This window comes from Chamaea fasciata, unplaced genomic scaffold, assembly GCF_029207755.1.
Source record: "Chamaea fasciata isolate MVZ Bird 193981 ecotype frontalis unplaced genomic scaffold, bChaFas1.0.hap1 SCAF_25, whole genome shotgun sequence".
Classification (NCBI taxonomy): domain Eukaryota; kingdom Metazoa; phylum Chordata; class Aves; order Passeriformes; family Sylviidae; genus Chamaea; species Chamaea fasciata.
Genome location: NW_027094110.1, coordinates 3,837,786 through 3,860,491, shown reverse-complemented (window position 1 = coordinate 3,860,491; position 22,706 = coordinate 3,837,786). Strand labels below are relative to the sequence as shown.

General features: G+C 42.5%; 1 protein-coding gene across 3 annotated transcripts; it reads right to left on the bottom strand.

Annotated features, from left to right (window-relative positions):
- Positions 1-43: 43 nt before the first annotated feature.
- Positions 44-22,643, bottom strand: MAPK14 (mitogen-activated protein kinase 14). Of its 3 annotated transcripts, XM_066204198.1 has the most exons (13): positions 22,124-22,643; positions 14,844-14,973; positions 12,665-12,723; positions 12,212-12,323; positions 11,661-11,690; positions 11,196-11,243; positions 10,637-10,751; positions 9,606-9,677; positions 4,081-4,160; positions 2,005-2,073; positions 1,416-1,494; positions 963-1,136; positions 44-183 (listed from the first exon to the last, which is right to left on the bottom strand). In XM_066204198.1, the coding sequence occupies exons 1-13, from the start codon at positions 22,237-22,239 to the stop codon at positions 116-118; spliced, it is 1,152 nt and encodes a 383-aa protein (XP_066060295.1). In that variant the 5' UTR covers positions 22,240-22,643; the 3' UTR covers positions 44-115. The 3 variants fall into 3 exon arrangements, with proteins under 3 accessions (XP_066060295.1, XP_066060297.1, XP_066060296.1); XM_066204200.1 differs by lacking the exon at positions 4,081-4,160 and having other exon boundaries at positions 2,005-2,084; positions 22,124-22,642; XM_066204199.1 differs by lacking the exon at positions 2,005-2,073 and having other exon boundaries at positions 22,124-22,640.
- Between the last annotated feature and the right edge of the window lie 63 nt (positions 22,644-22,706).

Here is a 22,706-nt window from a genome sequence, read left to right as displayed (position 1 = left end):
CCCCTCCACTAAGGAGAATATTGTTGTGATGAGGCACTTGAACGATAATTGGAGAGTCCCTATGAAAAGGCCTTCCTTTCACAGTGAAGTGGGACGAACAGAAGAGAGCAGTTTCTCAGGACTCCATCTCCTCTTGGTCAAGCGGGGGTGGCACAAAGCTGATTACTTCATCATAAGTCAGGCCTGGGGGAGAAGTGGGACAGAAACTTAGCAGCGGGACTATGGTAGCACTACCAGATACGCCTTCATGCAAGAAAACCTGCAGCTATCTCAAATGTTCTAACACTACACAAACCAAAAATAGTTGTTGAATTAAAACAAAAAAGAATGGTTACACTGCTCTCAGAGACCAACATACAAAATGAAAGATACTTCCAGAGCATTGAGAAGTCTGAAAACAAAGATATGCTGGTGTGCTCCTGGCAGTAATTAGTTACCAGGGGCTGTGCTAAATATGCACACAGCACGTGGTAGATTCACTTAGAGTAACAACAGGATCAACAGGATGTCCATGTTTTTATCACTTTCTTCTGTGCCTCTAACCATGGCTGAGTTGAACCTCGGCTCATGGGATGGAGAGGAGAAAACTGAGGGGACTCATCAAGGTCTGAGAGGGGCAGCTCCAACCTCTGCTCTCTGTGAGCACTGACAGGACCCAGGGAATGGCTGGAGCTGTGTCAGGAGGGTTGGGTTGGAGGTGAGGGAAAGGTTCTTCCCCCAGAGGGTGCCAGGCACTGCCCAGGGTCCCCAGGGAATGGGCACGGCCCCGAGGCTGCCAGAGCTCCAGGAGATCTTGAACAATACTCTCAGGGATGCACAGGGTGGGATTCTAGGGCTGTACAGGACCCCTGTGCAGGGCCAGGAGTTGGATTCCATGATCCCTGTGGGTCCCTTCCAACTCAGGATATCCCAATTCTACAACCACAAGGGACGCTGATTGTCTCTCACTCCCCCAGACTCACTTTTCCATTCTTCAATCTCAAGTTCTCTGCTTTCAAAGGACTGGTCATAGGGGTCTGCCACGGGCTCGTCGTCGGGGTCGTGGTACTGGGCGAAGTAGGCGTGGGCCAGCGCCTCGGCGGCCGTGATGCGCTTGTCCGTGTCCAGGACCAGCATCTTCTCCAGCAGGTCCACGGCTGCAAGAGCACCAGGCAGAGAGGATTGCTCACATGAGCCGTGTGACTCTACTCTGAAACGTGAAGCTCCTAAAAGCTCAACAAGATGAGGAATCTGAAGCCTCTCAGGACCCACCCATCATCCACCGTTTTCTTCTTCTTACACCCTTGGCCCACACGTCCTTCATAAACATAACCCTGTTCTCCACTACTCCTGCAGCCAGAACAAAGCTTTGGGAATCTCTGTGTCCCAGGACATGCTAGCTTCAGTTTCAGGAAAATTTAATAAACAGGTCTTACCCAGGGGATTGGCACCAATAAACACGTTTTCAAAGTTCATTTTTGGCATGTAAGACAAAGACTGGATGTAGTTTCTTGCCTGTGGAAATAAATGTTCTGTTGAAGTATCAGACAATATGCAGCCAGCAAGACCAAGTACTTTTCAACCATCCTGAAGCACTGGTTATTATGGTCTGTCTCCTTGCTTACTCTGACACTTACTAAGCACATCAGCATTATCCTGTCCCAGCTAAGGCACTCAAGACAGTAGAGGAAGAGCTGACATTACTTGTGGTGAAGTAAGACTGGAAAGCAGAGAGGTGCAGGAAGAGCTGACTCCCTGGTGTCCCAGCAGGGCTGGGTGCAGCCTGCTGTCCTTTGCTGAGTCGAACCACACAGCACACAATGCAAAACCAACTCACAGCCAGGCTCTCCCCAGTCTCACATGTCTGTGGTTGAGCACGCACTGTCCATCTCACATCTTCATTTAGTACAAAAGTCTTGCAGAAGAGCAGGTAGTTAATTGCCCACCCCATGCCACATGCAAGCATTGAATTCACACTGAGTGAAGCCCTGCCCTGCAAACCCCCTTCCTCTGCTCAGATCTCACCTCGTGGCTGGGCATCCTGTTAATGAGATATGCAGGGGGCGTTCCCGTCAGACGCATGATCTGCTGAAGCTGGTTAATATCTTAAGTGCCTCGTCAAGGGCTTTGTTAAACACAGTGCAAAAACCATTTCAAACAGAAAACAGTCGCATACAAAAGCATCTCTTCTGCAAACCACAAGGCAAAAGCCATACAGGCAGGGTCCACTAATTTTTGTCAACTACCTGTGAAATGTTCAGCTATTACACGAGTGAACACTTAAAGCAATGCAGAATCACTGCTGAGCTGGTAACTGTCAGTACAGAAAGCGTTTTTGTCCAATGGAAGTAGCATTACACTCCAACAAGGTTGTGTTCGCATTTCCCGGCAGTTTTAAGCCATCAGAGTAGACGTTTCTTTTGGCTGAGGCTACTCCGCTACATTTTCCCTGTGCTGTACACAGCTTCAGGAAAATGAACAAAAATCAAAACAGAAACAAACACCACCCTCTGCACTGGTTACCAGCTTTTCTCTTGCTGCATAGAAAGTGCTTAAGTTTTTTGTGGTGCAAAGTGAAACTGGCTCACAACTGACACCTTCTGAACAGCTTTGAGGGCCCTTTGAGTGGGCTGGGTGACAGAAGGCATTAAATGCAAATTAGCAAAACATTAGCATTGCATAAAACAGAGTTAGCCGGTATCAGTGAACAGGGAAAGTAAGAGTAAGTAAAGTAATGCAGCAGAAAACCAGGACTTGTTATAGTGACACACACAAAACCATCAAACACTAAAGAGTTTTGCTTTCCTCATACAATGGAAAAAGAGTAGAAACAGTATTTTACTGCCGTTTTTTTTAAAAAAACAGACTTGTTTCAGACCCAGATAAGAGCAATTATTATTTTTATTGTGCAATAATGTTTAAAAAAAGACCCACTGCAACTTACACACACAAATTAATCTTCTGCTTAATTTAGTCAACCTTCCATCTTATGTCTCTTGCTAATCCCCTGTACTTCAAATACCAGAGTAGCCTTAAGGTCAGTTCACAGGGCAACCAAATTAATCTGGGTTATTCAGCTCTAACCTCTCCAAAGGTGGAACATCCCAGGGCTTTTTACACTGGTGGGATGTTCAGCAAGTGGACTAATTTATCCCAGTTTGCACTGCACCTCCCTTCTGCAGGTGTTACTCAAGGTTAATCTCACATTTGTATTTACAGTCACTGCTACAAGAACATTAAGCTGCAGCACAACATAATCTTCTCACCACTTTCCACAGCTCTGATCCTCTGCTGCACCTCACAAACAGCAGTGACCTCAGTGCTCACTGGGCATTCACCTGCTAATCCCTGGCTCTGGTTTATTCAGTCCACCTTCAGGAACAGGTAGAAGTAAAAGCCATTTCACACTGTCTCTGCACAAATTCACAGTTCAAGGTTACTACAGCACAGCAAGTGGCTGCAAATTGAGGTCACCCTCCCAAAATGGACTGCAGGAAGCCTTTTTGCGGCTCCCTGGTAAAAGGGCCCCATACAGCAACATCCCACACAGCACAAGAGCAGAGCAGACTCTGCTGTGTGCCCTGGAACAGCTGCTACAGAAAGGCACCTGAAAGGCATTTTCTGCTACAAAACCAAAGATACGGCAGCAGCGTTTCAGAAATTAATCACACTACAGAAGGGACTGTGTGTGTTTAGAGGATAACACACCTGTTCCTATTTAGAAAGATCCCTGGGTATGCAATCTGGAGAAATAATAACTGAGACAAGCCTCAAGCTCTTAGCTGTGAAAAATACTTCCCCAATAAAACCTGAAGATACAATAGATCACAAAGTATAAACCCACAAACTGAGAGAAAAGTCACGAAGCAGTAAAATGAGAATATGAAAGGATGAAATCATACCATGGGCAGAGGTAAGAGGAATAAAGATCAGATACACAAAGCATAAGAACTTAAAGCCATCCAAGGAGCAAAGAATTACAAAGGAAGAAAAATAACAGAAAATAAATCCCAACACATTCTACAGATAGACTACAGGAGAACAACACACAAACTCGGGACTTCTTAAAGGGCAGATATTACAATCAAAGTGTAAACTCACAGACTCTGAGGAGATTTTCTTCAAAAGCTCAGGCCCTGGGGTTCCAACGAGTCTCAAAATGAGCTTCAACTGATCAATATCTAATGATGGACCATAAAGGAAAATGCTGGGAGAAATCAAAATGAAAAGCGCAACACATCACCCTATTAATGCTGAAAATTAATTCCTGCCAAGGCCTTGACTGAAAAGCTATTTCAGGCAAACCATATTCATTCTTCTTGTTTACAACTGAATATAATTGAGCTCCCTCTGTATGAGATTAAACAACTTGTCTACAGATACCCCACATGCATTGAATTGGGCACTGCATCCTGAACTATTTAGGAGCAGCAATCTTTTGCCCCACTGGCAAAGGCTGAATTTCCATGCTCCCTTCACCCCTCAGGCCCCACACCAAACTGCAGTTAGCAGGATTAGGTTGCATTAGTGACAGCTGAAATAAAGCAGAAGGCTGGAAAGGGTAGGCACTCATATTAAGAAGTAAGTCAAGGCTTTTTGTGAACACCTTCCAAGCTCATTCAGCCACTTCTAAAGCTGGGAAGGGAAGGAAATGATTGGACCCTGCTCGTACCCTGCAGCGTCACTTCACCACGGCCACGGCAGCTGAGCTGCTGCAGCTGGCACAGGCTCCTGCCCTGGCACTTCCTGGGGACCACCAGGGCAAGGGGATCAAAGCACCTGAACATCCCTCCTGCCCTCCAGATCTGCTGGAGCAGCAGGGAGAAACAGAACAAGGGCTCAAGGCTGGGCACACCTCTGTGGACAGCTCTGAGGATAGAACACTGCAGGTGGAAAGAATGTTTTACCAGGAACAGAGCTCCCCTCAGGCCACAGGTCAGCCTGAGCTGTCCCCTTTCACAAGGCCTAGGTGACAAAACACAGAATTGAGGGAGGGGAAGTCCATCAAAGGCCTGTTTTATGTCTAAATCTCAAGACACTAAGGAGACAAAGTATCCTTTTTCAAACCATCAATGCATAATCTCTCTTCTTCCCTGAATTACCCTCCACAGGGATTTCAGACTGTCTGTAATGTTTGTATTTGCCTTTAAAATGATACCGAAGTAGTTACACAATTTTTTTAGACAATCTTGTTCTCTGTGATCAATACCTTCCTGATGGTTGAAGGTACAGATGCAGTTCTTTCTTAGAGTATCTTTTAATTTGTGTACTACCAGATCTTCAAAAGCTGTTACCTGTTTAAAAAACCCTAGAAAACAACTCAGAGTTCCTGTAATATTTCTGTAAACTCTGTATGGAGGAAATCACCAATGCTTTGCTGAAACCTTAATCTTGTGAGGTAAACTTTGGTCTAAAGTTTTATTTATAAAATTAAGAGCCCTGGAATTAGCACTTGGTCAGAATAGCTGAATTAATTTTTCACTTGTAAAGTTACTTGGCAAACTTCTAGCTACTCAAAACACTCAGAATCTAAGAGTAAACCCAATATCTAGTGGGATTTAGCACAGCTGAATTGCCAACTCTGAACAGTCAAGGCTTAAAATGAGATCAGAATATCCACTGCTGTAGGAGAATTAGCAAAGGGCACTCTACTAACCACAGCTGGCTCATTTAAATCAGATTTCCTTCAGAGCTATTTAAAACAGTCCTTACTTCTTTCACTTATTCTTGTGCAAGCAGCAGTTGAAGTGCAAATTTTAGAGAGCTAACATGCCACAGCTCAGTTTAAATATTTAAGTAATTTAAAGGCATTTAAAAGCCCGTGCACTGGTGTGCCAACAATATTGCTGCCCTGTTTGCCCGTGGAAGATACTTCTCAGGTAAATGAGACAAAACACGGAATATGGAACTGGCACTGCCAAAACTCAACTCTGCTTCTGCTTTTAGGCCTGCCATCTACGAGCTGCTGAACTGCAGCATTCTCTAACTACAGGGCCCATCACATCCCAGAGAAATGAGCCACAAGCAATTAAAGACAGGAAAGAGATTTAGTAAATACAATGCAGAAGAAAAACACCACGTGTGCATGGAGAAGGAAAGAACAGCATGCAAACCCCGAGTGCCATCTTCAAGGTACTCCCAAGGACTGATGAGGGATTCTAAAATTCAGAAAATAACCTGCTATCACCACCAAATCTCACAAGACTGTAAGAGTTTATCCAGGCAAAGCAAAGTTCCAAGTTGTTTTAGCTGCCACCACAAGCAAGAACAAGGTGTATCAGAAGAACATGTAATTTCAGACTGGTTAGTTATCATGGAAGTTTCATAATACCAAGTAAAAATAGTAATAAAAACACTCTTCAGAGTTTAAGGGAACACAGTCAACTTAAAACATACAGAAAAAGCTAAACGAGTACAAGAAAAATCCAGATATTCTTATTTTTACTTTATATGATTTTGTGAAGTCAAATATTCAAACAATGTCAACTTTCCTACTTGCATGAATCATTCACATTACAAGAGCTGTAAAAATTTAATGTATGTGTTTAGCAGAAACTGATTTGGCATCAGATACAACACCAACAAGAAAGCCTCAGCTAAGCCTCCCATGCACAGAATATGTTGAGTTGGAAGGGACCCACAAGGATCAGAGCACAATGCCTGAGGAATCTGACTTTCATCACCTCATTTGTTGCTCTCTGACTTCTCTACCACGATCTTGATCCCCTTCTCCACCTCCTGGCAGAGATTTTACCAGTATTAGAAATCCATCTTTCATCCAAATGCTTCTATCCAAGATTACAATAGGAATAATTCAATTACCTTACATTCAGTTGCAAATTAGAAATATTTCAGCAATCCTGCAGAGCTAAGCCCAAATTAACCACAGGGTTGTTTTTTTTTTTTTTCTGAGAGTATCTAAATTCTTGCTTTTAGTCAGTGACATCTGCCTTTAGAATCTCTACAGATTCAAAAGTTTAAATTCAACATTCGTTTATCAGAGGCATAATCATCACAGACAGCATTGAAGATGATAATTTCAGAGTCCAACTTTATTACTTACCTGATGAAATGAACTTACAGCTTACCTGTACTGAACAGGTGCATCCCCAGGCTGTACAAAGAAATATGTGATGGACTGTAAATAACATCACAGCATTTCTGCCAAATCCTTGGTGAAAGGGACCAACACTTCAAACAAGAGAACCATTTGAACAGGCGGATGATCATCCTGAGAAGCCATTACATATTCTGTCACTCTAATTTTGGAAATGTATGGCTACACAGTCGAGAAAATTTACATCTTGAGACCAAAAAGCAAGAACTACTTCAAATATTCAGTTGTCAAACAGGAGCAGTTTCCAGCAACACGAAGTCACATTGCCTCCCCAACTGCACAGGGAATTTTCTAGAGCTGCAGTGGATTTGGATATACCACATCCTTGGCTACTGGACACAAGGCAAACATACTTTGAATTATTCATGTTAATATTAATTCCAAAGTCAGTAAATCAGCAATTGTACAGCGACATTACAGGAGGAACAAGGGCCTCTGCAAATCTGTGGGTACAATGAGATTAAGAGCCCAGAACTACCAAACTGGATCTAAACCTGGAAAACCCTTTCAACTCTCCCCTAAAATAATGCACATATAAAGCTTGCAAAGAGCCTTCCAAGACAGGAAAAAACTAGAACTGGCTGTTATCCCAATTCTCCTTGCTGTCTTCAGATGTCAGCAGAAGACTGGGTCCCTTCCAATCCCTGGGTAAGTACTCCATGCACAAACAAGATGCAGAACCAACCCTGCTCCTCCTTTTAGTTTTAACCTCATGATCAAAAAGCACAATAAAGTGAGGAACCACACAGAAGGACTGGAAGAATTACAGCACTACAAAGTTTTGTCTAAGATAGGAAAGGATTGAGTCTGTTTTTCTTAAATGTAAGCAACTCAGAACAGAAAGAGCATTTAATTAAAAAGCATTACTGCCATTTGCAAAAGAAATTAAGCATTTAAAGTAAATCATCACAGGCATCTGCCAGGAGACATAAATTAGTGAAGTGCCTTATTATAATAAAGCAAACAAATTAGATCCTAGAAGTAAAGCTCATTTAGCATTGCAGATGTCAGTGGCTTTAATTTACAGCTAAGAACAGAGCTGGAGAAAAAACTTCTCAGACTTGGAAGAATCACCATTTTGTTCAATTCATAAAAACCACAAAATAAATCAAAATCCCACAGCATTTCTTACACATTGCAAATCCTATTACAAATATTTTTGTTGCAAGCATCAAGTTCTTTAAAATCTGAAGTGTCACTGTTGCTAGGGTCAAATAATGGCAACAGCTTAAAGGCTTTTGCTTTGTTTGAATGAACAATTCCTGGTATCTTAGTTTTTCTTAAAAGAAACAAAAAAATCTGTCCAAACCAACCTACACATGCTGAATCAACAGATAAAAATATACCAGCTTTTGTTTAATTCAGCTTCTGTCTCTGACAACAGAAAAATACAGCAGGGATGACTACACAGTACAGTACAACAAATTCAACAAATTTAGAGAGAAATTATGAGATGGAGTCAAGCATAAAAAGAGGAGAGGAAAAAGTTAAAGCACACTGAAAAGGGAGGTGACACTGTGAAAGCTTCTCCTCAGGAAGGAGTTTTGGAACCCAGATGCTTTCTGAAGGTAAATTAAACAGAAATCAGCAATTCCAACACCAGTTTTCTTTTAATCAAGTGCTAACATACTTGAATTACCTGACAAAACTACTAAGAAATTAACAAAAGTTACTAAATGAAAAACCCGAAATAATAAACTTTGGCAAAAGGTGGGCAATGTAATTTTCTCTGGCAAATGAAAGCCCAATTTCTAGGCAATGAAAAATCTTGCCAGTAGTAAATTACACCCCAATCTGGTATGGCTGAACAAAAATTTTAAATGCAACAGTTTGCATCAGGTCTCACTTCCAATTTCCTGGGGAAAATATGACCAAATCCCACAAAGTCCTCTCCAATTTGCCAAAGTGTCCTACCCAGTCCACTTTGATGAGGCAAAAAAAAAAAACCAAACCCAAACATTTTGGAAAGATCTTATTCAAGGTTGATTTTTCACCTCAGGACAAGCACACTGTGAAAGAAGGTTCAGAGTCTGTTTACATTCAAGCATGGAAATGGAACCTAAACATTTCTGAGCAATTTTAATGAGAACTTTGGCACTGAAGAATCTGCAAACCCACTGCTTTCACAGCCAGGATACCTCCAGGATAAAAAGAAGAGAGGCCAGAAGGAAATCACATTTGCAAGAAACCTGAAGCATGAGAGGATTCTTGGCAGGCACCCATGCAAGTATTAGCTAGAAACTCAAATAATAAATTTAAATAAACTTAAAGCAAAGTAACAGAAACAAACAGTATGTAAATCTAGTGATGACAAGAGACAATAAAGAGGAACAGATGTGCAGCAAAATCAAGAACTCACCTCCTTGGACTGTGAGTAAAAGAAGCCATTAATTTAAAAACAAACAAACAAAAAGTCCATAACTAAACCCAGAACTTATTTTCTTGTCAATTCTGTGAAAAATGAAGATCTAATTTCAATTTCAGAGAGGAAATAACTTTCAAAGGATACGGTCTGTTCCAGGGAACAATGTTCTTCCAGTCAACAGTTCAGCCATAATGCATCCCACTGACCAAATATCAACTGAACAAAATGAAACAGAAAACAAAACGTGGTGCATAAAAACACAGACTGAGCAGAACCATCCCATCCAACCAATGCAAACAACTCCATTCTTAAACAGTCTCATGGCACTGAAGCAATGTGAAATACATTGCAAGTTAACTGATACTGTTCTGTGTCATCTAAAACTACTACAAATAACAGAATCCAAGATCAGGCAACTCTTCCTTCCAGACTGCAACTGAACACCGAAGAGCTGGGGAGGAATCTAAACCATCAAAGAGGAAGAAACCTGTCCAAGAGGACTCTGAGGAATGGATTTGTATGTGGCCTTGCATAAATGCTACCCAAACAAACACCAACTATTGCACTGATGATACAAGACAAGCCCATACACGTGCAAGAGGGGAAAAAACCCATAAGGTACTGATAAATGAAGCTGGGATAGCACATAATTTTCTTTGGTGCTCTCCTGTACAAGAACTATTCTCAGACTTTGATTTTCTTCTCTGCACCTGATCTGCAAGTATTGCTGGAGAGAAGATACTGGAAGCTGTGAGGAAGATAAATCTGTGAAGAAGTGGCTAACAGGAGAGGAAAGGATGGGAGATTTATCCACTTTTTATCATTTCTGCACACTACAGCTCCAGACATTCTTCTCAACCAGGCGCATTCCAGTCACTGATTTTAAAAACCACTCTGCTAGGAAAAGCAAGGGATAAGTGCTGACAATATTTTGCTGATTGCAGTTTCAAAGGTTCAAGTTTAAAGAAGCCTGGTGAATGCCATCACAATGATTCCTAACTTCCATCTGACAGACTGTGGTTCAAATACCAACCCTGAAGCACAATTACCAAGAGTGCCAACTTATGCAACCAAATGAAGGGAGAGCACGTGCAAGGACAACCTCTTTTTAACCTCTCCTCACAATTCAGAAACTTGACAAAACAGAGAATTCTTGTGCTGGCTAAAGGCATTACCTGTCTGGTTGTAGTGCATCCAGTTCAGCATGATCTCAGGAGCCCGGTACCACCGCGTGGCCACGTACCCGGTCATCTCGTCATCCGTGTGCCGGGCCAGCCCGAAATCCAGGATCTACAAACACAAAACACCAATCACTGCAGGGCAACAGTGCAAAGCACCCGGCACAAACAACCAGGCAATCACTGCACTGGGGACAGGAGAGGTGGGAGAGCTGCAAAAACAGATTATGAAACCAAATTTCACAACCTGTGAAAAGACACTAGGCTAGAACAGCGTAGGACTCGACAATCAGAATTATGTCTGGGTATCTTGTCTCCAAAACAAGTAAACACAAACTAAAGCTGTTAACTCTGCACTTTCATGATGATTCACTAAAAATACAGGACCAGATTAAAAAACCACATCCTTTCAACTCTACAGCTGGGAAGCACATTATTACTTTTCTATGAAAGTATTTTCAGAAGGAATTGTTTTGACACTTAAGTTGCAAGGGACATCCACATGGCACTCACTCAAATCTCAGTCAAACAAATTAGATTTTTTTAATTACATTACCTTTAGCTCACAGTCTTCATTAACAGCTAGGTTACTAGGTTTTAAATCCTAAAAAAAAAAAAACCCATCAGCATTAAAAGTGGAATGTGTGTTGTTTTGGAAGTAGATAAAATTGTAAATGGAGATAAAAATACAGATTCTGAGTGCAAATACTAAATTTGGATAAATTATTTAATCGCAGAGTCAGAAATCTCTCCTGTGGTTCTCAGAGGTGTCACATATAACCAAAAATACATAAAGGCAACACTGGTGCTGCATATTTGTATTCAACAGAAAAGCTAATTCACAAAGGAAAATTATGGATCTTGACAACCACTTCCCCTGTTCAATCTTTTTACTGCTTAACCAAAATGATACTCAGAATTTTTTTTCTTGTTTTTTTTGGTGCTACATTGTAAAAGTCTGTGCCTCATTTTTTAAAGATATTGTTTCACTACAAAAAGCAATCTTGGAATGAATACTCACCCTGTGTATTATGTCAGCTGAATGGATGTACTGTAAGATAAAATGACAAAATTTATGTAACAGACCAAGCAGCCACCTCCTCATCTCTTCCCTAGAAAATACTGCCCTACCCCAGCCCACACAATTCAGATGCTCCAGTCTGTCTGCAGGAGGAGCCAGCTATGTGTCTGTGGGTTCCACCAGGTGGGTGTTCCAGTTTCCCTCTCCTCAGGAACACCCAGGAGTGCTGCCACCCCAGTGGAACAACACAAGTAAACAAAACTGAAGAAATGGAAAATTCATAGCCACAGCAGACCAGGGAGCATCACAATCCATCATGTTCCAGACTCTGCCCACAGGAACACATAAAAATGATAGGTAACCTTACTGATGCAGAGCTCCAGAGAGGCAGAAGTGAAAGAACAAGAATAAAATGTTATTCTACAATACTTGAGGGAAGTTACAGAAGCCCACCTATGCACTGACCTGAATCTCTGAGGATGTAACATTCACCAGGAACTTCCACCCCTCACGGTGAGCTGTCCCCACTCAGGGGGGACAGGGACACTCACCTTCAGGCCCCGAAGGATCTGGTAAATGAGGAACTGCACGTGGTCATCAGTGAGCTTCTGGCATTTCACAATGTTGTTCAGGTCTGCTCCCATGAGATGTGTCACCAAGTATCTGTGAACAAAAGCAAGCACGTGGGCTGTGAAGCAATCTCTTGAATAGGATTAGGATAAAAATTCCCTATAAATCTCCAGTAGCAGAGCTGACTGTCCCAAAGCACGTTGTTCAATGAAACATGGATCGTGACACTTCAAATAACGTAGCAAATTAGTACAGTGATCCCAACAGCACTGGGCACTAAACCACAGCAAGTGAACAATTCTGACAAGTCCAATAGCTTAGGATATACTATAACTTCGTCCTGCAATTCAGGATTATTTGTGAGTGACAAGGAGACAAATATTTCTGTCATATACAAAAGACATTTTGTTGCAATCTTCAGAGAAGTTACCTACACATCATTGAATTCTTCTAGTGATTTGGCAGGGGTGAACACGTCCAACAAGCCAATCACCTAGAAAGAAAACAGTGAAGAGAAAAGCTGTGAAATATATTTATAGCATAGTACAATACAGTTACTAAGATCCTTTGTGGCACTGAAGTATTCATTCCAGTGGATGTTTCATTTCCGTCAGTTCAGTGTTGTGCTTTACACCAGCTAACGAGGCCTCCTGGAACTCGAAAACCTGATGCAGACACACATGAGAGCTCTGCAGCTCCATTTATTTGCTCAAATCATCATGAACTAGACACAGGATATAAAAAACCACCTTATGTCCAAGCCCTTCAAACCACCACACCTTCCACATTTGCTGGTGTGCTCTGCGTCACAAAAAACCAAATGTTTTTTTTCAAAACTGTGATCTGAATAGTCAAAGACAGTAGCACTAATATGCCTGCCTGAACCAGCTCTGATCATCTCTGCAGCTGCAGGATTTATAAATCACAACTAAGATAAACTTCCCACAGATTAATGAAGGCATGATGAACTAATTATATATATATATGTAAAAATGAATTAATTTCCTTTTATTCCTTACTCTTAAAGATAAATAGGCTCTTTGCAATGCCAATCAAAAATGTTAACGAATCTCAGGCAGTTGTAGCCACAAACTAATTTTCATTGCTTAACCTTATTAGTTTTTTTTTCCCGTTTAAAGAATATCTGGGGTATGAGAAAAGGTCCAGAAAGAAACTGCTGAGTACTACTGGGGTTTTTTACAAGGGCATGTCGTGACAGGACAAGGGGCAATGGCTCTCCACTGAAAAAGGGTAGATTTACACCAGATATTAGGAAGAAATTCTCCCCTGTGAGGGTGAGGAGGGCCTGGAATGGATTCCCAGAGAAGCTGTCCTGGACTCCCAGATCCTGCCCCATCCCTGGAAGTGTCCAAGGCCAGGCAGGATGGGACTGGAAGCACCCTGGTTCAGTGGAAGGCATCCCTGCCATGGCAGGGGGTAGAACTGGATGATCTTAAGGACCCTTCCAACCCACAGCATTTGATATTTCTGTGGATATTAAGCAGGATCAGAAGTTACCTCTACTGCTGAGACAATGGTATCACACAGGAAGAATTACTGACAGTAATACACACATGCAACACAAGTTCCAGGGATGTGAGCCACACTATAAACATCAAGATGATTTATGGGATACCAGCTGCTGACTGCAGTGGTCAGAAACCACACCACCATTCCTGCCACAGCAGAAGTTCTGAACAGATCAACCAAAGAGATCCTTACAATCAGGCTCTGCTTGCTCGGCTTTTTGTGCTAGGTAACCATCCTGGCTTTGCTCAGCTCATGTCCAAAGAGTGTTTCCCTTCTGCCAAGCCAGAGTTTGCTGGGACAAATCAAGAGCCTTCCCTTCTTCTTGATGTTCTACCAAGAGCTGGTGATGAGAATTTTTGCTCCACTGCACACAGAATTTGCTCCAAACATCATGCAGTATAAATATGTTGGCATGTTAATGTCACACACAGAGGATACTGGTCAGGCAACTGTCTTCTATACCAAATGGAAGCTTTATCAAAAAACAGTTCAATATAACATTTGCCGCGTTCTGGTTTGTTTCCTTGTTGATGATTTAAGTGGATGGCTCGTATCAACAACCATCTAATTTCCACCCCTTCATCACCACCCCTTTCTTCCTCCCTATTTTACCCACAGGAATCTAATGAATGCCTGCTTCATAGCTTTCTGACACAGGCAAGCCAGAAAAGAAATTACTAAAAACCCTTCAGAAGACAAACACTAAAAACAAACTTGGGATTTTCTTTCTTTAAATAAATGCTTAACATAACAAAAACTGCAGTTTACTTCAACAAGTAACCAGGAGAATATAAGTGACACCACCTGTGTCCCAAATCCTTATGAATCTGCTAAATAGTAATTTTGAGATTATTCTAGAAAATTTTATGATTTTTTTTAATACAAAATTGGTTATTGTGGGGAGTTTCAGGGTTGGTTTTGTTACTCTGCATGATATTCCACAGCTCTAACATCTTGGACTGTGGCAAACTTTGCATTTATCATTAGGAAAAAAACCACATGCACCAAGATATTTCAAAGCAATCCTGATGGATGGTCAATCCAAGTTCAGCAAAGCATTTCACACTCTGTCCCTGCACTCACATTTTCATGTTTCATGTGCTTGAGCAGCCGCAGCTCCCGGTAGGTTCTCTTGGCGTGGATGATGGACTGGAAGGGCCGGGACAGTTTCTTCACCGCCACCCGCAAACCAGTCTTGGTGTCAAAGGCAGAGCTGCAACAGAGAGCAACCAAATCATTACAATTAACTCTTTATTAATGCCTTCAAATCAACACTTATTCTAGACGGAGTTATCTAGACACTGACTTACAGGCAACACCATGAGGGCAACAAAGCTTGTGAAGGGTTTGGAAAACAAGCCATATGAAGAATGACTGAGGGAGCTGGGGTTGTTTAGCCTGGAGAAAAGGAGATTCAGAGGTGACCTTATCACTCTCTATAACTTCCTGAAGGGTGGCTGTGGCCAGGTGGGGGTTGGTCTCTTTCTCCAGGAAGCAACTGACAGAACAAGAGGACACAGTCTTAAGCTGCATCAAGGGAAACATAGGTTGGATATTAGGAAGAAGTTTTTCACAAAAAGAGTGATTAAACACTGGAACAGTCTGCCTGGGGAGGTGGTGGAGTCACCATCCCTGGATGTGTTTAAAAAAAGACTGGATGTGGCACTCGATGCCATGAACTAGTTGAGGTGTTAGGGCTGGGTTGGACTCGATGATCTTGAAGGTCTCTTCCAACCTACACATTCTGTGATTCCTCCAATGGAAACGGTTTCTAGGTATCGTGGTCCACGCCACCCAAAACCCCCACATTTTTACACAGCTGTAGGTTTCTGCAGAAAATGTTTAAAAGATGAGCCTTGTCCACACAGTAAAGGGAAATCTTGTAGAAGAAAAGATAAATGTTTGCTGCCTGAAGTGCTCTTAAATGTAATTATGCACTAAAACTCTGGAGAGAAGAGTACTTGTAAATACTATCACTACTCCTAAACATAATTTCAAACACCGCAGTTGATCACAAAATGCTATGCTCAAAATACTACTTTCATGGTTTAAATCCACACAAAAATTCAAGACTTGTCCCTAATAAAATCAGTTATGACTGTTGTTAATCATAACTGAAGCTGAAATTAAATTTCTTTGGTAAATCCCATCCAATCACCAAGAGTTCTGTTACACAAAAGAGCATGTGAATAAATGACACGTAGCTGTACATTACCAAACCTTGTCCCTTTAGCAGAAACCTTGAACATACAAATAGTATTTTTTCTTGAGTCCATGAGGACTAATTTAATCCTACTCAGTAACTAAATATATATATAGATATATACATATATATATACACACATATATAGTACAGTAAAATTATATTTTAAGTAATTCCTTGCGCAACTTATAAAGTTCTGGTCTGCCCAAAGGGAAGGAGGAGGAGAAAGAGAGGATGTGAAACCAACATTTGACTCAAGACAAAAAATAAGGGGGAAGCATGGAATGTAAAGAGGCATACAAGGACAACCCTGGTTGATTTTCCTGCTGTATTTATGATTCAGGTGAACTCCTGATTCCATTTAAAAGTGAGTATGCACTGGTTCTTGATAAACATCAAGCAAAAAGGAATGCTTCATATTTATAAAGGTAAAGTGTGAAATATAAAGCCTAACTAACAAAGCTCAAAACCAATCACAAGAGCAGTCCTAAAATAAACCCCCAATTGCATATGCAAACCTCAACACCCACCGCACCAAAGGAGCTATTTGAAATAAATGCAGCTGTCATTTACTTTTAAAGCAACCACCAAGAATTAACCTGCAAAAAGACTCCTTATCTCATATTTGCCCAGTTTCCAAGGAATTTGGTGAGTGAAGGTTATGAGAAACAGAAAACACAACACCAGCACCCTTCTGTGAGCAGTGACCCTTCCCCCAGGCCCTGGCAGGGAATGGAAAAACCCTCTGTGCACAGTGGAAGAAGAGCATCTCCCTTTCTATAAAGGGCAAACACACAGTGGAAAGAGCTCTGGAAAACACACGGGAGTACACCAGGTCACAGGAGCAGCAACCTGCCAGAGCTGAATAACTCAAGCTGGATCACACTGGCTCAAAAAAACACCCATTAGCAACTACTTCCACATGCAAGTTATCCTTTACACCTCAGCCTGGCAGACAAAAGAAGCCAGCAAGCATTCGGTTTTTTAATGTTGATTTCAAATTTTCAAGTTTTCACACATCACTAGGAAAAAAAAAAAAAATCAATATTTAAGCAGCAACGCTTCATGAAAGTCAAGATCTCATTTTTTTTTCTGCCTCAGGTAAAATTCACCATCTTGCAACACACAAATATCCCCAGTTCAGCCTGAAATTACATGCCAGCATTTTACTGGCACATAAGGTGTTTTCTAGGACTTACAGCAAAAATAAGAGTTGTCATCATAATTCAGCACATGCTGTTATAAATTAGTCATGGATCTTCACCAGTTTCCAAACATTTCAGGTGCAAAATGCAGCAAATACAAGTAACCCTTTTGTCTTGCAAATAAGAAGATCCCCTGCATCTCAAACCTCCACAGCTCCAGAGTCAAATTTACCTTTTGGTTTCCGAGATTTTGAGATTTCAGAGCCACCAGACATAGGATAAGCTATTTCAGGACTCAGATGAAATTCAATTTCCCTTTTTTGTTTTTAAATTACATTTTTCTGGGGGTCATAATCAAGTCACTGTGCTACTGTAGTAGCTGTACAACCTCCAAGGGAATTGCAGCCAGCAGTACTGGTTAAACAGCACAATGAACAAGCCCAGGAAAGAAAATTCTATATAACTGCACATTCACAATCTAGACTTCAAGTCAGAACACAAAGTCTGATCATATTTGAGGCCTAAAGACTATTTCCCCACAGATAAAACCATGCTGAGTAATTTTCTGCCAATACAGATAACTGGCTAATGGCTCCTGCAGAGCTCCAGAACAGCTGTCAGCTGGAGAACATTTTAAAGAACACTAAGCTGCCTTTCATCACAGACTTAAAACAGCTGCATTACACTGATCATATTTCAGCTAAAGAAGCCCAATTAGGAAAAAATTGCATGATCCACAGTTTTAAATCCCTTTTTAAACAGGATCAGCACGAATCTAGAATTTATCACACTTTTTTTTAACCTCTTACATAGTACTGTGCTATGGCAAATGAACTGCATCCACCTCACCCTAAGCGAGCTAAAATTACAATTCTGATCTAACCTGAATTGAATCCAGAACACAGGAGGTAGAAGAAAACAATTATTTTAGAGAACTTATCCACTGGTGGTAACATTTGAAGCAGTCTGAGGAACTAAAGCATGCACAAAGTTACTTACGAGCACAATTTATTTAAATATTAGCTAATCAGAACGTTAATTTTTGTGCAAAGGCTATTTTGCTAAATATATGCTGCTCATTGCTAGTGCCTCTGCAAATACCCAAGCTACCTAAATCTCCTTACTGCTACCTCTGGAGTTAATTCATGCACTCCTAACCAGACAGAAATACAGTTCGTACCTGACAGTTGATTATTGACTTCAGTCACTTCTGTACCTGCACTTCAGTCACCACCCTCCCAACAAACTATAAAAGTTGCAAATATCATTCTTCTGTGCTAGATTAGCTTCTGCTTCTAAGAAAGCTGCAATAAAAATCTCCCTATAGGATAGACGTGCTTTCACTAATTTCCCTTCTTAATCTACCAAGTTCCCTTACAGTCCAAACTCCTTGCCAGCACTTTCAGAGCTCTGCTCACAGTTTTTCTGTGCCTGCCCTTCTCCTACTCAACTCCCCCTTGCTCACACATCTTCTGCCAATCCTTCCTGTGTGCCTGCTTCATCCCACTCAGTTTGACAGTTCTGTTCCTATCACTCCCCACAGATCTACCGCACCTAGCTGGAGGAGCAGGCACCTGTCTCTCCAAGCACACACAGCATTTGGAGGGCACTTGCACACTTAGAGAAGGGATTAGAAAAAAAATCCACGCAGGAACTGTTTCTGCAAAGGGGGTGTTTAGGGTTATTTCATTTCCTCTGGAGCCTAATGGCTTAAAATTTCTTAAATCTCTAAGGTTTCTCTGGGAATTCTCAGTATCTAAGAAATTCAGACTCTGTTAGTGCAACTGTGGGTTGAAATGGGAAGAAATCAGAGGTTCTGGAGGGATGCATCACCTGATAGTCTACGAAAAAAAAAAGCAAAAAATATCTTAGGCAAGATTTTGAGGAAGAGTAAGTCTTGGCTGTTCAATCCTTTCCAAATTAATTAAGGCAATACAGATAGCTTGCAAAGCAATTAAACCAAGACTCTTATTTTACAAAGGCATCAATACAACAAAGAACAGCTGCTAAATATGTAACAGCTAAGTAAACTAGGAGTATACCAAATGTACTTCACAGCCTTTTAGAAATTGATGGCAAAAACTGTGAAAACACCATTTTGCTTAGCTCAGAGCTGGCTGAAGTGATGCCAGGAGTCGAGACTTCCCTCCAGCACAGACAAGAAATGAAGCAATTCTCCAACAGAAGTGTGAGTCACCAATCAATCCCATCTCTATTCGGCAACTTCCCACTGCAAGATGTTGTATTGTCTAGGCCCCCTCTCCTCCTTACGTGAAATATTACAAAATGCATCTACCAGGAACCCTTTTCTTTCCAATGCAGACCTGGTTACAAAAGCATGCCAAAGACTGTGTTGTATAAATGCACAAAATGTTGCACAAATGAATGAAACAGCATTTCATACAGCAGATGCCACAGCAATTGGGACTTAGGAAGAATCAATCTGAAGATTTCTGTAGATTTTTCTCAAAGGTTTGGAACTGAATTCCTATTTGTACCTCCGACATTTGCAGTTTTTAAAAAATGGATCCTGGAAAATACCTGAGCTGGCCATTTGAACCTCATTCTTCCAACAGTGCACATCACCCTTCAGAAAACTGCAATATCTGCTCTCACTTCAGGCAGTGTCTCAGGCTGCCTCTCCCTCCATCCACTGACTCCTCAGCAGTCAGGTTCGGGTATTAGGCAGTTCCAAGCCACACTCACAGCACATTCAGCGCAGCCTACAACAGCTCCATAGTCTGTGACTCATCTGGCAGCTTAATGCTTTCTTTTTTATTCATTTTCTCCTCCACTTTCTGGAGATTCCTCATTTTCAAATGCCTCATTTGGACAACTTAACAGAGCATTTGATTACATTTGAATAAATTAATGCAGTGAACATACAGGAAAATATATTGACCATTTTAAGGATTGTTAAAACACCATTGTGTACTGTTCCAACAGGGATACACCAAACTCCAAATGAAACTAGGTAGCTTTTTAATGGAGAGAAAAAAAGTTAAAGGGACAGAGAGCAGAACAAGTCCTTGCAGGAATACCCTAAATAATACGTATCACCACTTGTAGCTTAACAAACTTCCACAAATACGCAAATGCTTTTGGTTTTTTCTTGATTTTTTCAATTCTGACATACTTTCCATATCACTATATCTTTTCTGAAAACTATTTTTAGAAGAACATACAGGAAGCCATTAACATGGCCTGTAAAAAGACTCTGTGCCACATGTCTGAAATTGCTTCCAATACAAAGTTGTTTCATTTGGTCTGGACAAAGTTGCACAATCTTTGAAAGTTTTGACACAGCAAAACAGGAAATTCATGATGCAAACTCTTTAGTTACTGGTTGAAAGCGAACTCTGCAAGTGTTACATGTACAGTGGAGATTGTAAGGAGGAGGAAAAGAAAATAGGAGTGGGATATATGATGTAGGATCAACCTTAAAACACAAAGGACATGGCACCAAGCGAATTAACTTTCCATTACATTTCAGGAGTTGCATAACTCTGTGATACTTACAGGGGTATTTATCAGCTGTGTCAACAAGGTCCTTCTTCCACCAAAAGAAACCTGTCTATTCCCTTCCAATCAAAACCATTCCATAATTATATTTTTTTAAAAAAGAAAACCAACAAAAACACACCTCAGCAAGCATACTGGTTATTCTTGCTACAAAATTGACCTGCCTGGTGTACTTTTATGAAATGCAGGCCTCTGCACACTTCAATCACAGCATTTTAAAAAAATGCATGTTTTTAAGCTCAACTTACCAACAATTTTATAACAGGTTAAGAACAGCTGAGTATTTCATTAAAACTGCAGCACATGCAAAGCAACTTATTTTCTTTAATAGCAGAATGCATCATGTGTCCCTCCTTATAATAAAAATGATATCCATAATGTAAATTTGCACACTACGCTCATAAAAACATCTGCATGCCTGCTCGAACACAACAGCAAAGCAGCTTTGTAATTATGCACCCATACTTCAAAATTCTGCTCACACTCTGACAGAACCAAAGAACACAGAATAAAAACCAGAATGCTCATGTGGAACATGTTTCTTAAGCAAAGGAGGCGGTAATCGGTGAACACTTTACTACATGGCTGCTAAAGTCTAGAGGCAAACTGATTCAAATACTACCTTGTCTTTAAGCTGGAGCAAAGTATGCAGCTCCATTTATGTGTAATGATCCACCGCACTCCGGCAGAGAAGCTACAAATTAAGGACGTATTGTGTCTCACACATGGAGCCTGGTTCGTTCCTATTAGGTAAGCATTAAAAATTATCTCTTCAGCCTCCCTGTGTTTCTGCAGGTCTCACATCAGGACTTTACTCTCCCAGGGAGCGCACACTGCAGTAATTCTATAGCAATAAAACGAGTCTTCCTGTGTTCATCTATTATTGCTAAGAAAACATCGGTGCTTGTAAATGCACTACAACAAGCCAGGGATACAAAAGCAGCCCTCGCAGCATTCTCTCTATTTCCTGCCTATCAACAAGTTACAGATAAAAATACAAATAAAATCTATGCTTCGGGTCCAGAAAGGATCTGGGACAAGAGCTGCCAAGCCCTCAGCTCTGCAAAGCCAGCTCTGGGGGGGCTTACCAGGCTCCATCCCCCTATTGACTGCAAGAAGCCACACTGAAACACGTCCATATGAGATCATTCGGGGCGGTGGGGGGAGGCCGGCAACGACACATTATTATCTTCCCCTGCAAAAATGTTTCAGAGCCACCTGCCATGTGGTGCAATCCCCGACGCATTCCAAAGACGAGACTGCGGCTTCCCGGCAGCACCGCGCGGAAACCCGGGAAGAAAAATGTCTCTTGCAGGAGCCTGCTGAAGAGCTGGGGGCCAGGAATCCTCGGGGGACAGGCGAGCCCCGCTGGCCGCCGTGCCCACCCCGCACGGATCCCGCCGCGGGTCCCCGCGGGGCAGAGGGGGCCGCGGGGCGGGGCAGCGACCTAACGCGACCTCCCCCGCACTGCCCCGAACCCTCCCGGCACTCACCAGACGGAGCCGTAGGCCCCGGAGCCGACCGGGGAGAGGTTCTGGTAGCGCTCGGGCACCTCCCACACCGTCTTGTTCAGCTCCTGCCGGTAGAACTTGGGCCGCTCCTGAGACATCTCGGTTGCGGAGCCCGCCCCGCCCGGCCCGGCGGGAGGGGGAGGCTCTGCCCGCGGCTGCAACAGCACCGCCGCCGCCACTACCTCCTTCTCCTGCAGCAGCAGCAGCAGCAGGAGCAGCGACTTCTTCCTTCCTTCCTTCTTTCGCTCCCTCCCCTCAGCGCTCCCGGGCGGGGGCAGCCCCCCAGCAGCGACGCCCCCGCAGCCGCCGCCGGCCCCTGACGCTCCGCCCCGCGCCGCCGCTTCCCCCCCTCCCACAGGCACAGGGGGCGAGGCCGAGCGCGGCCCTGTCACCGCCTTCCCCCGCCGCTCTCCCTCCTTCTCTCCCTCCCCGGGCCGTGCCACGAGGGGCGGGATGGCCCCGCGAGGCGCGGCCGGTGGTCGTGCGGCCAGCGGCGAGCGAGGCGGGGGCGCCGGCGTGCGGGGCGGGGACACGCTCCCGCCGCAGGTGGGACGGCGCAGGCGAC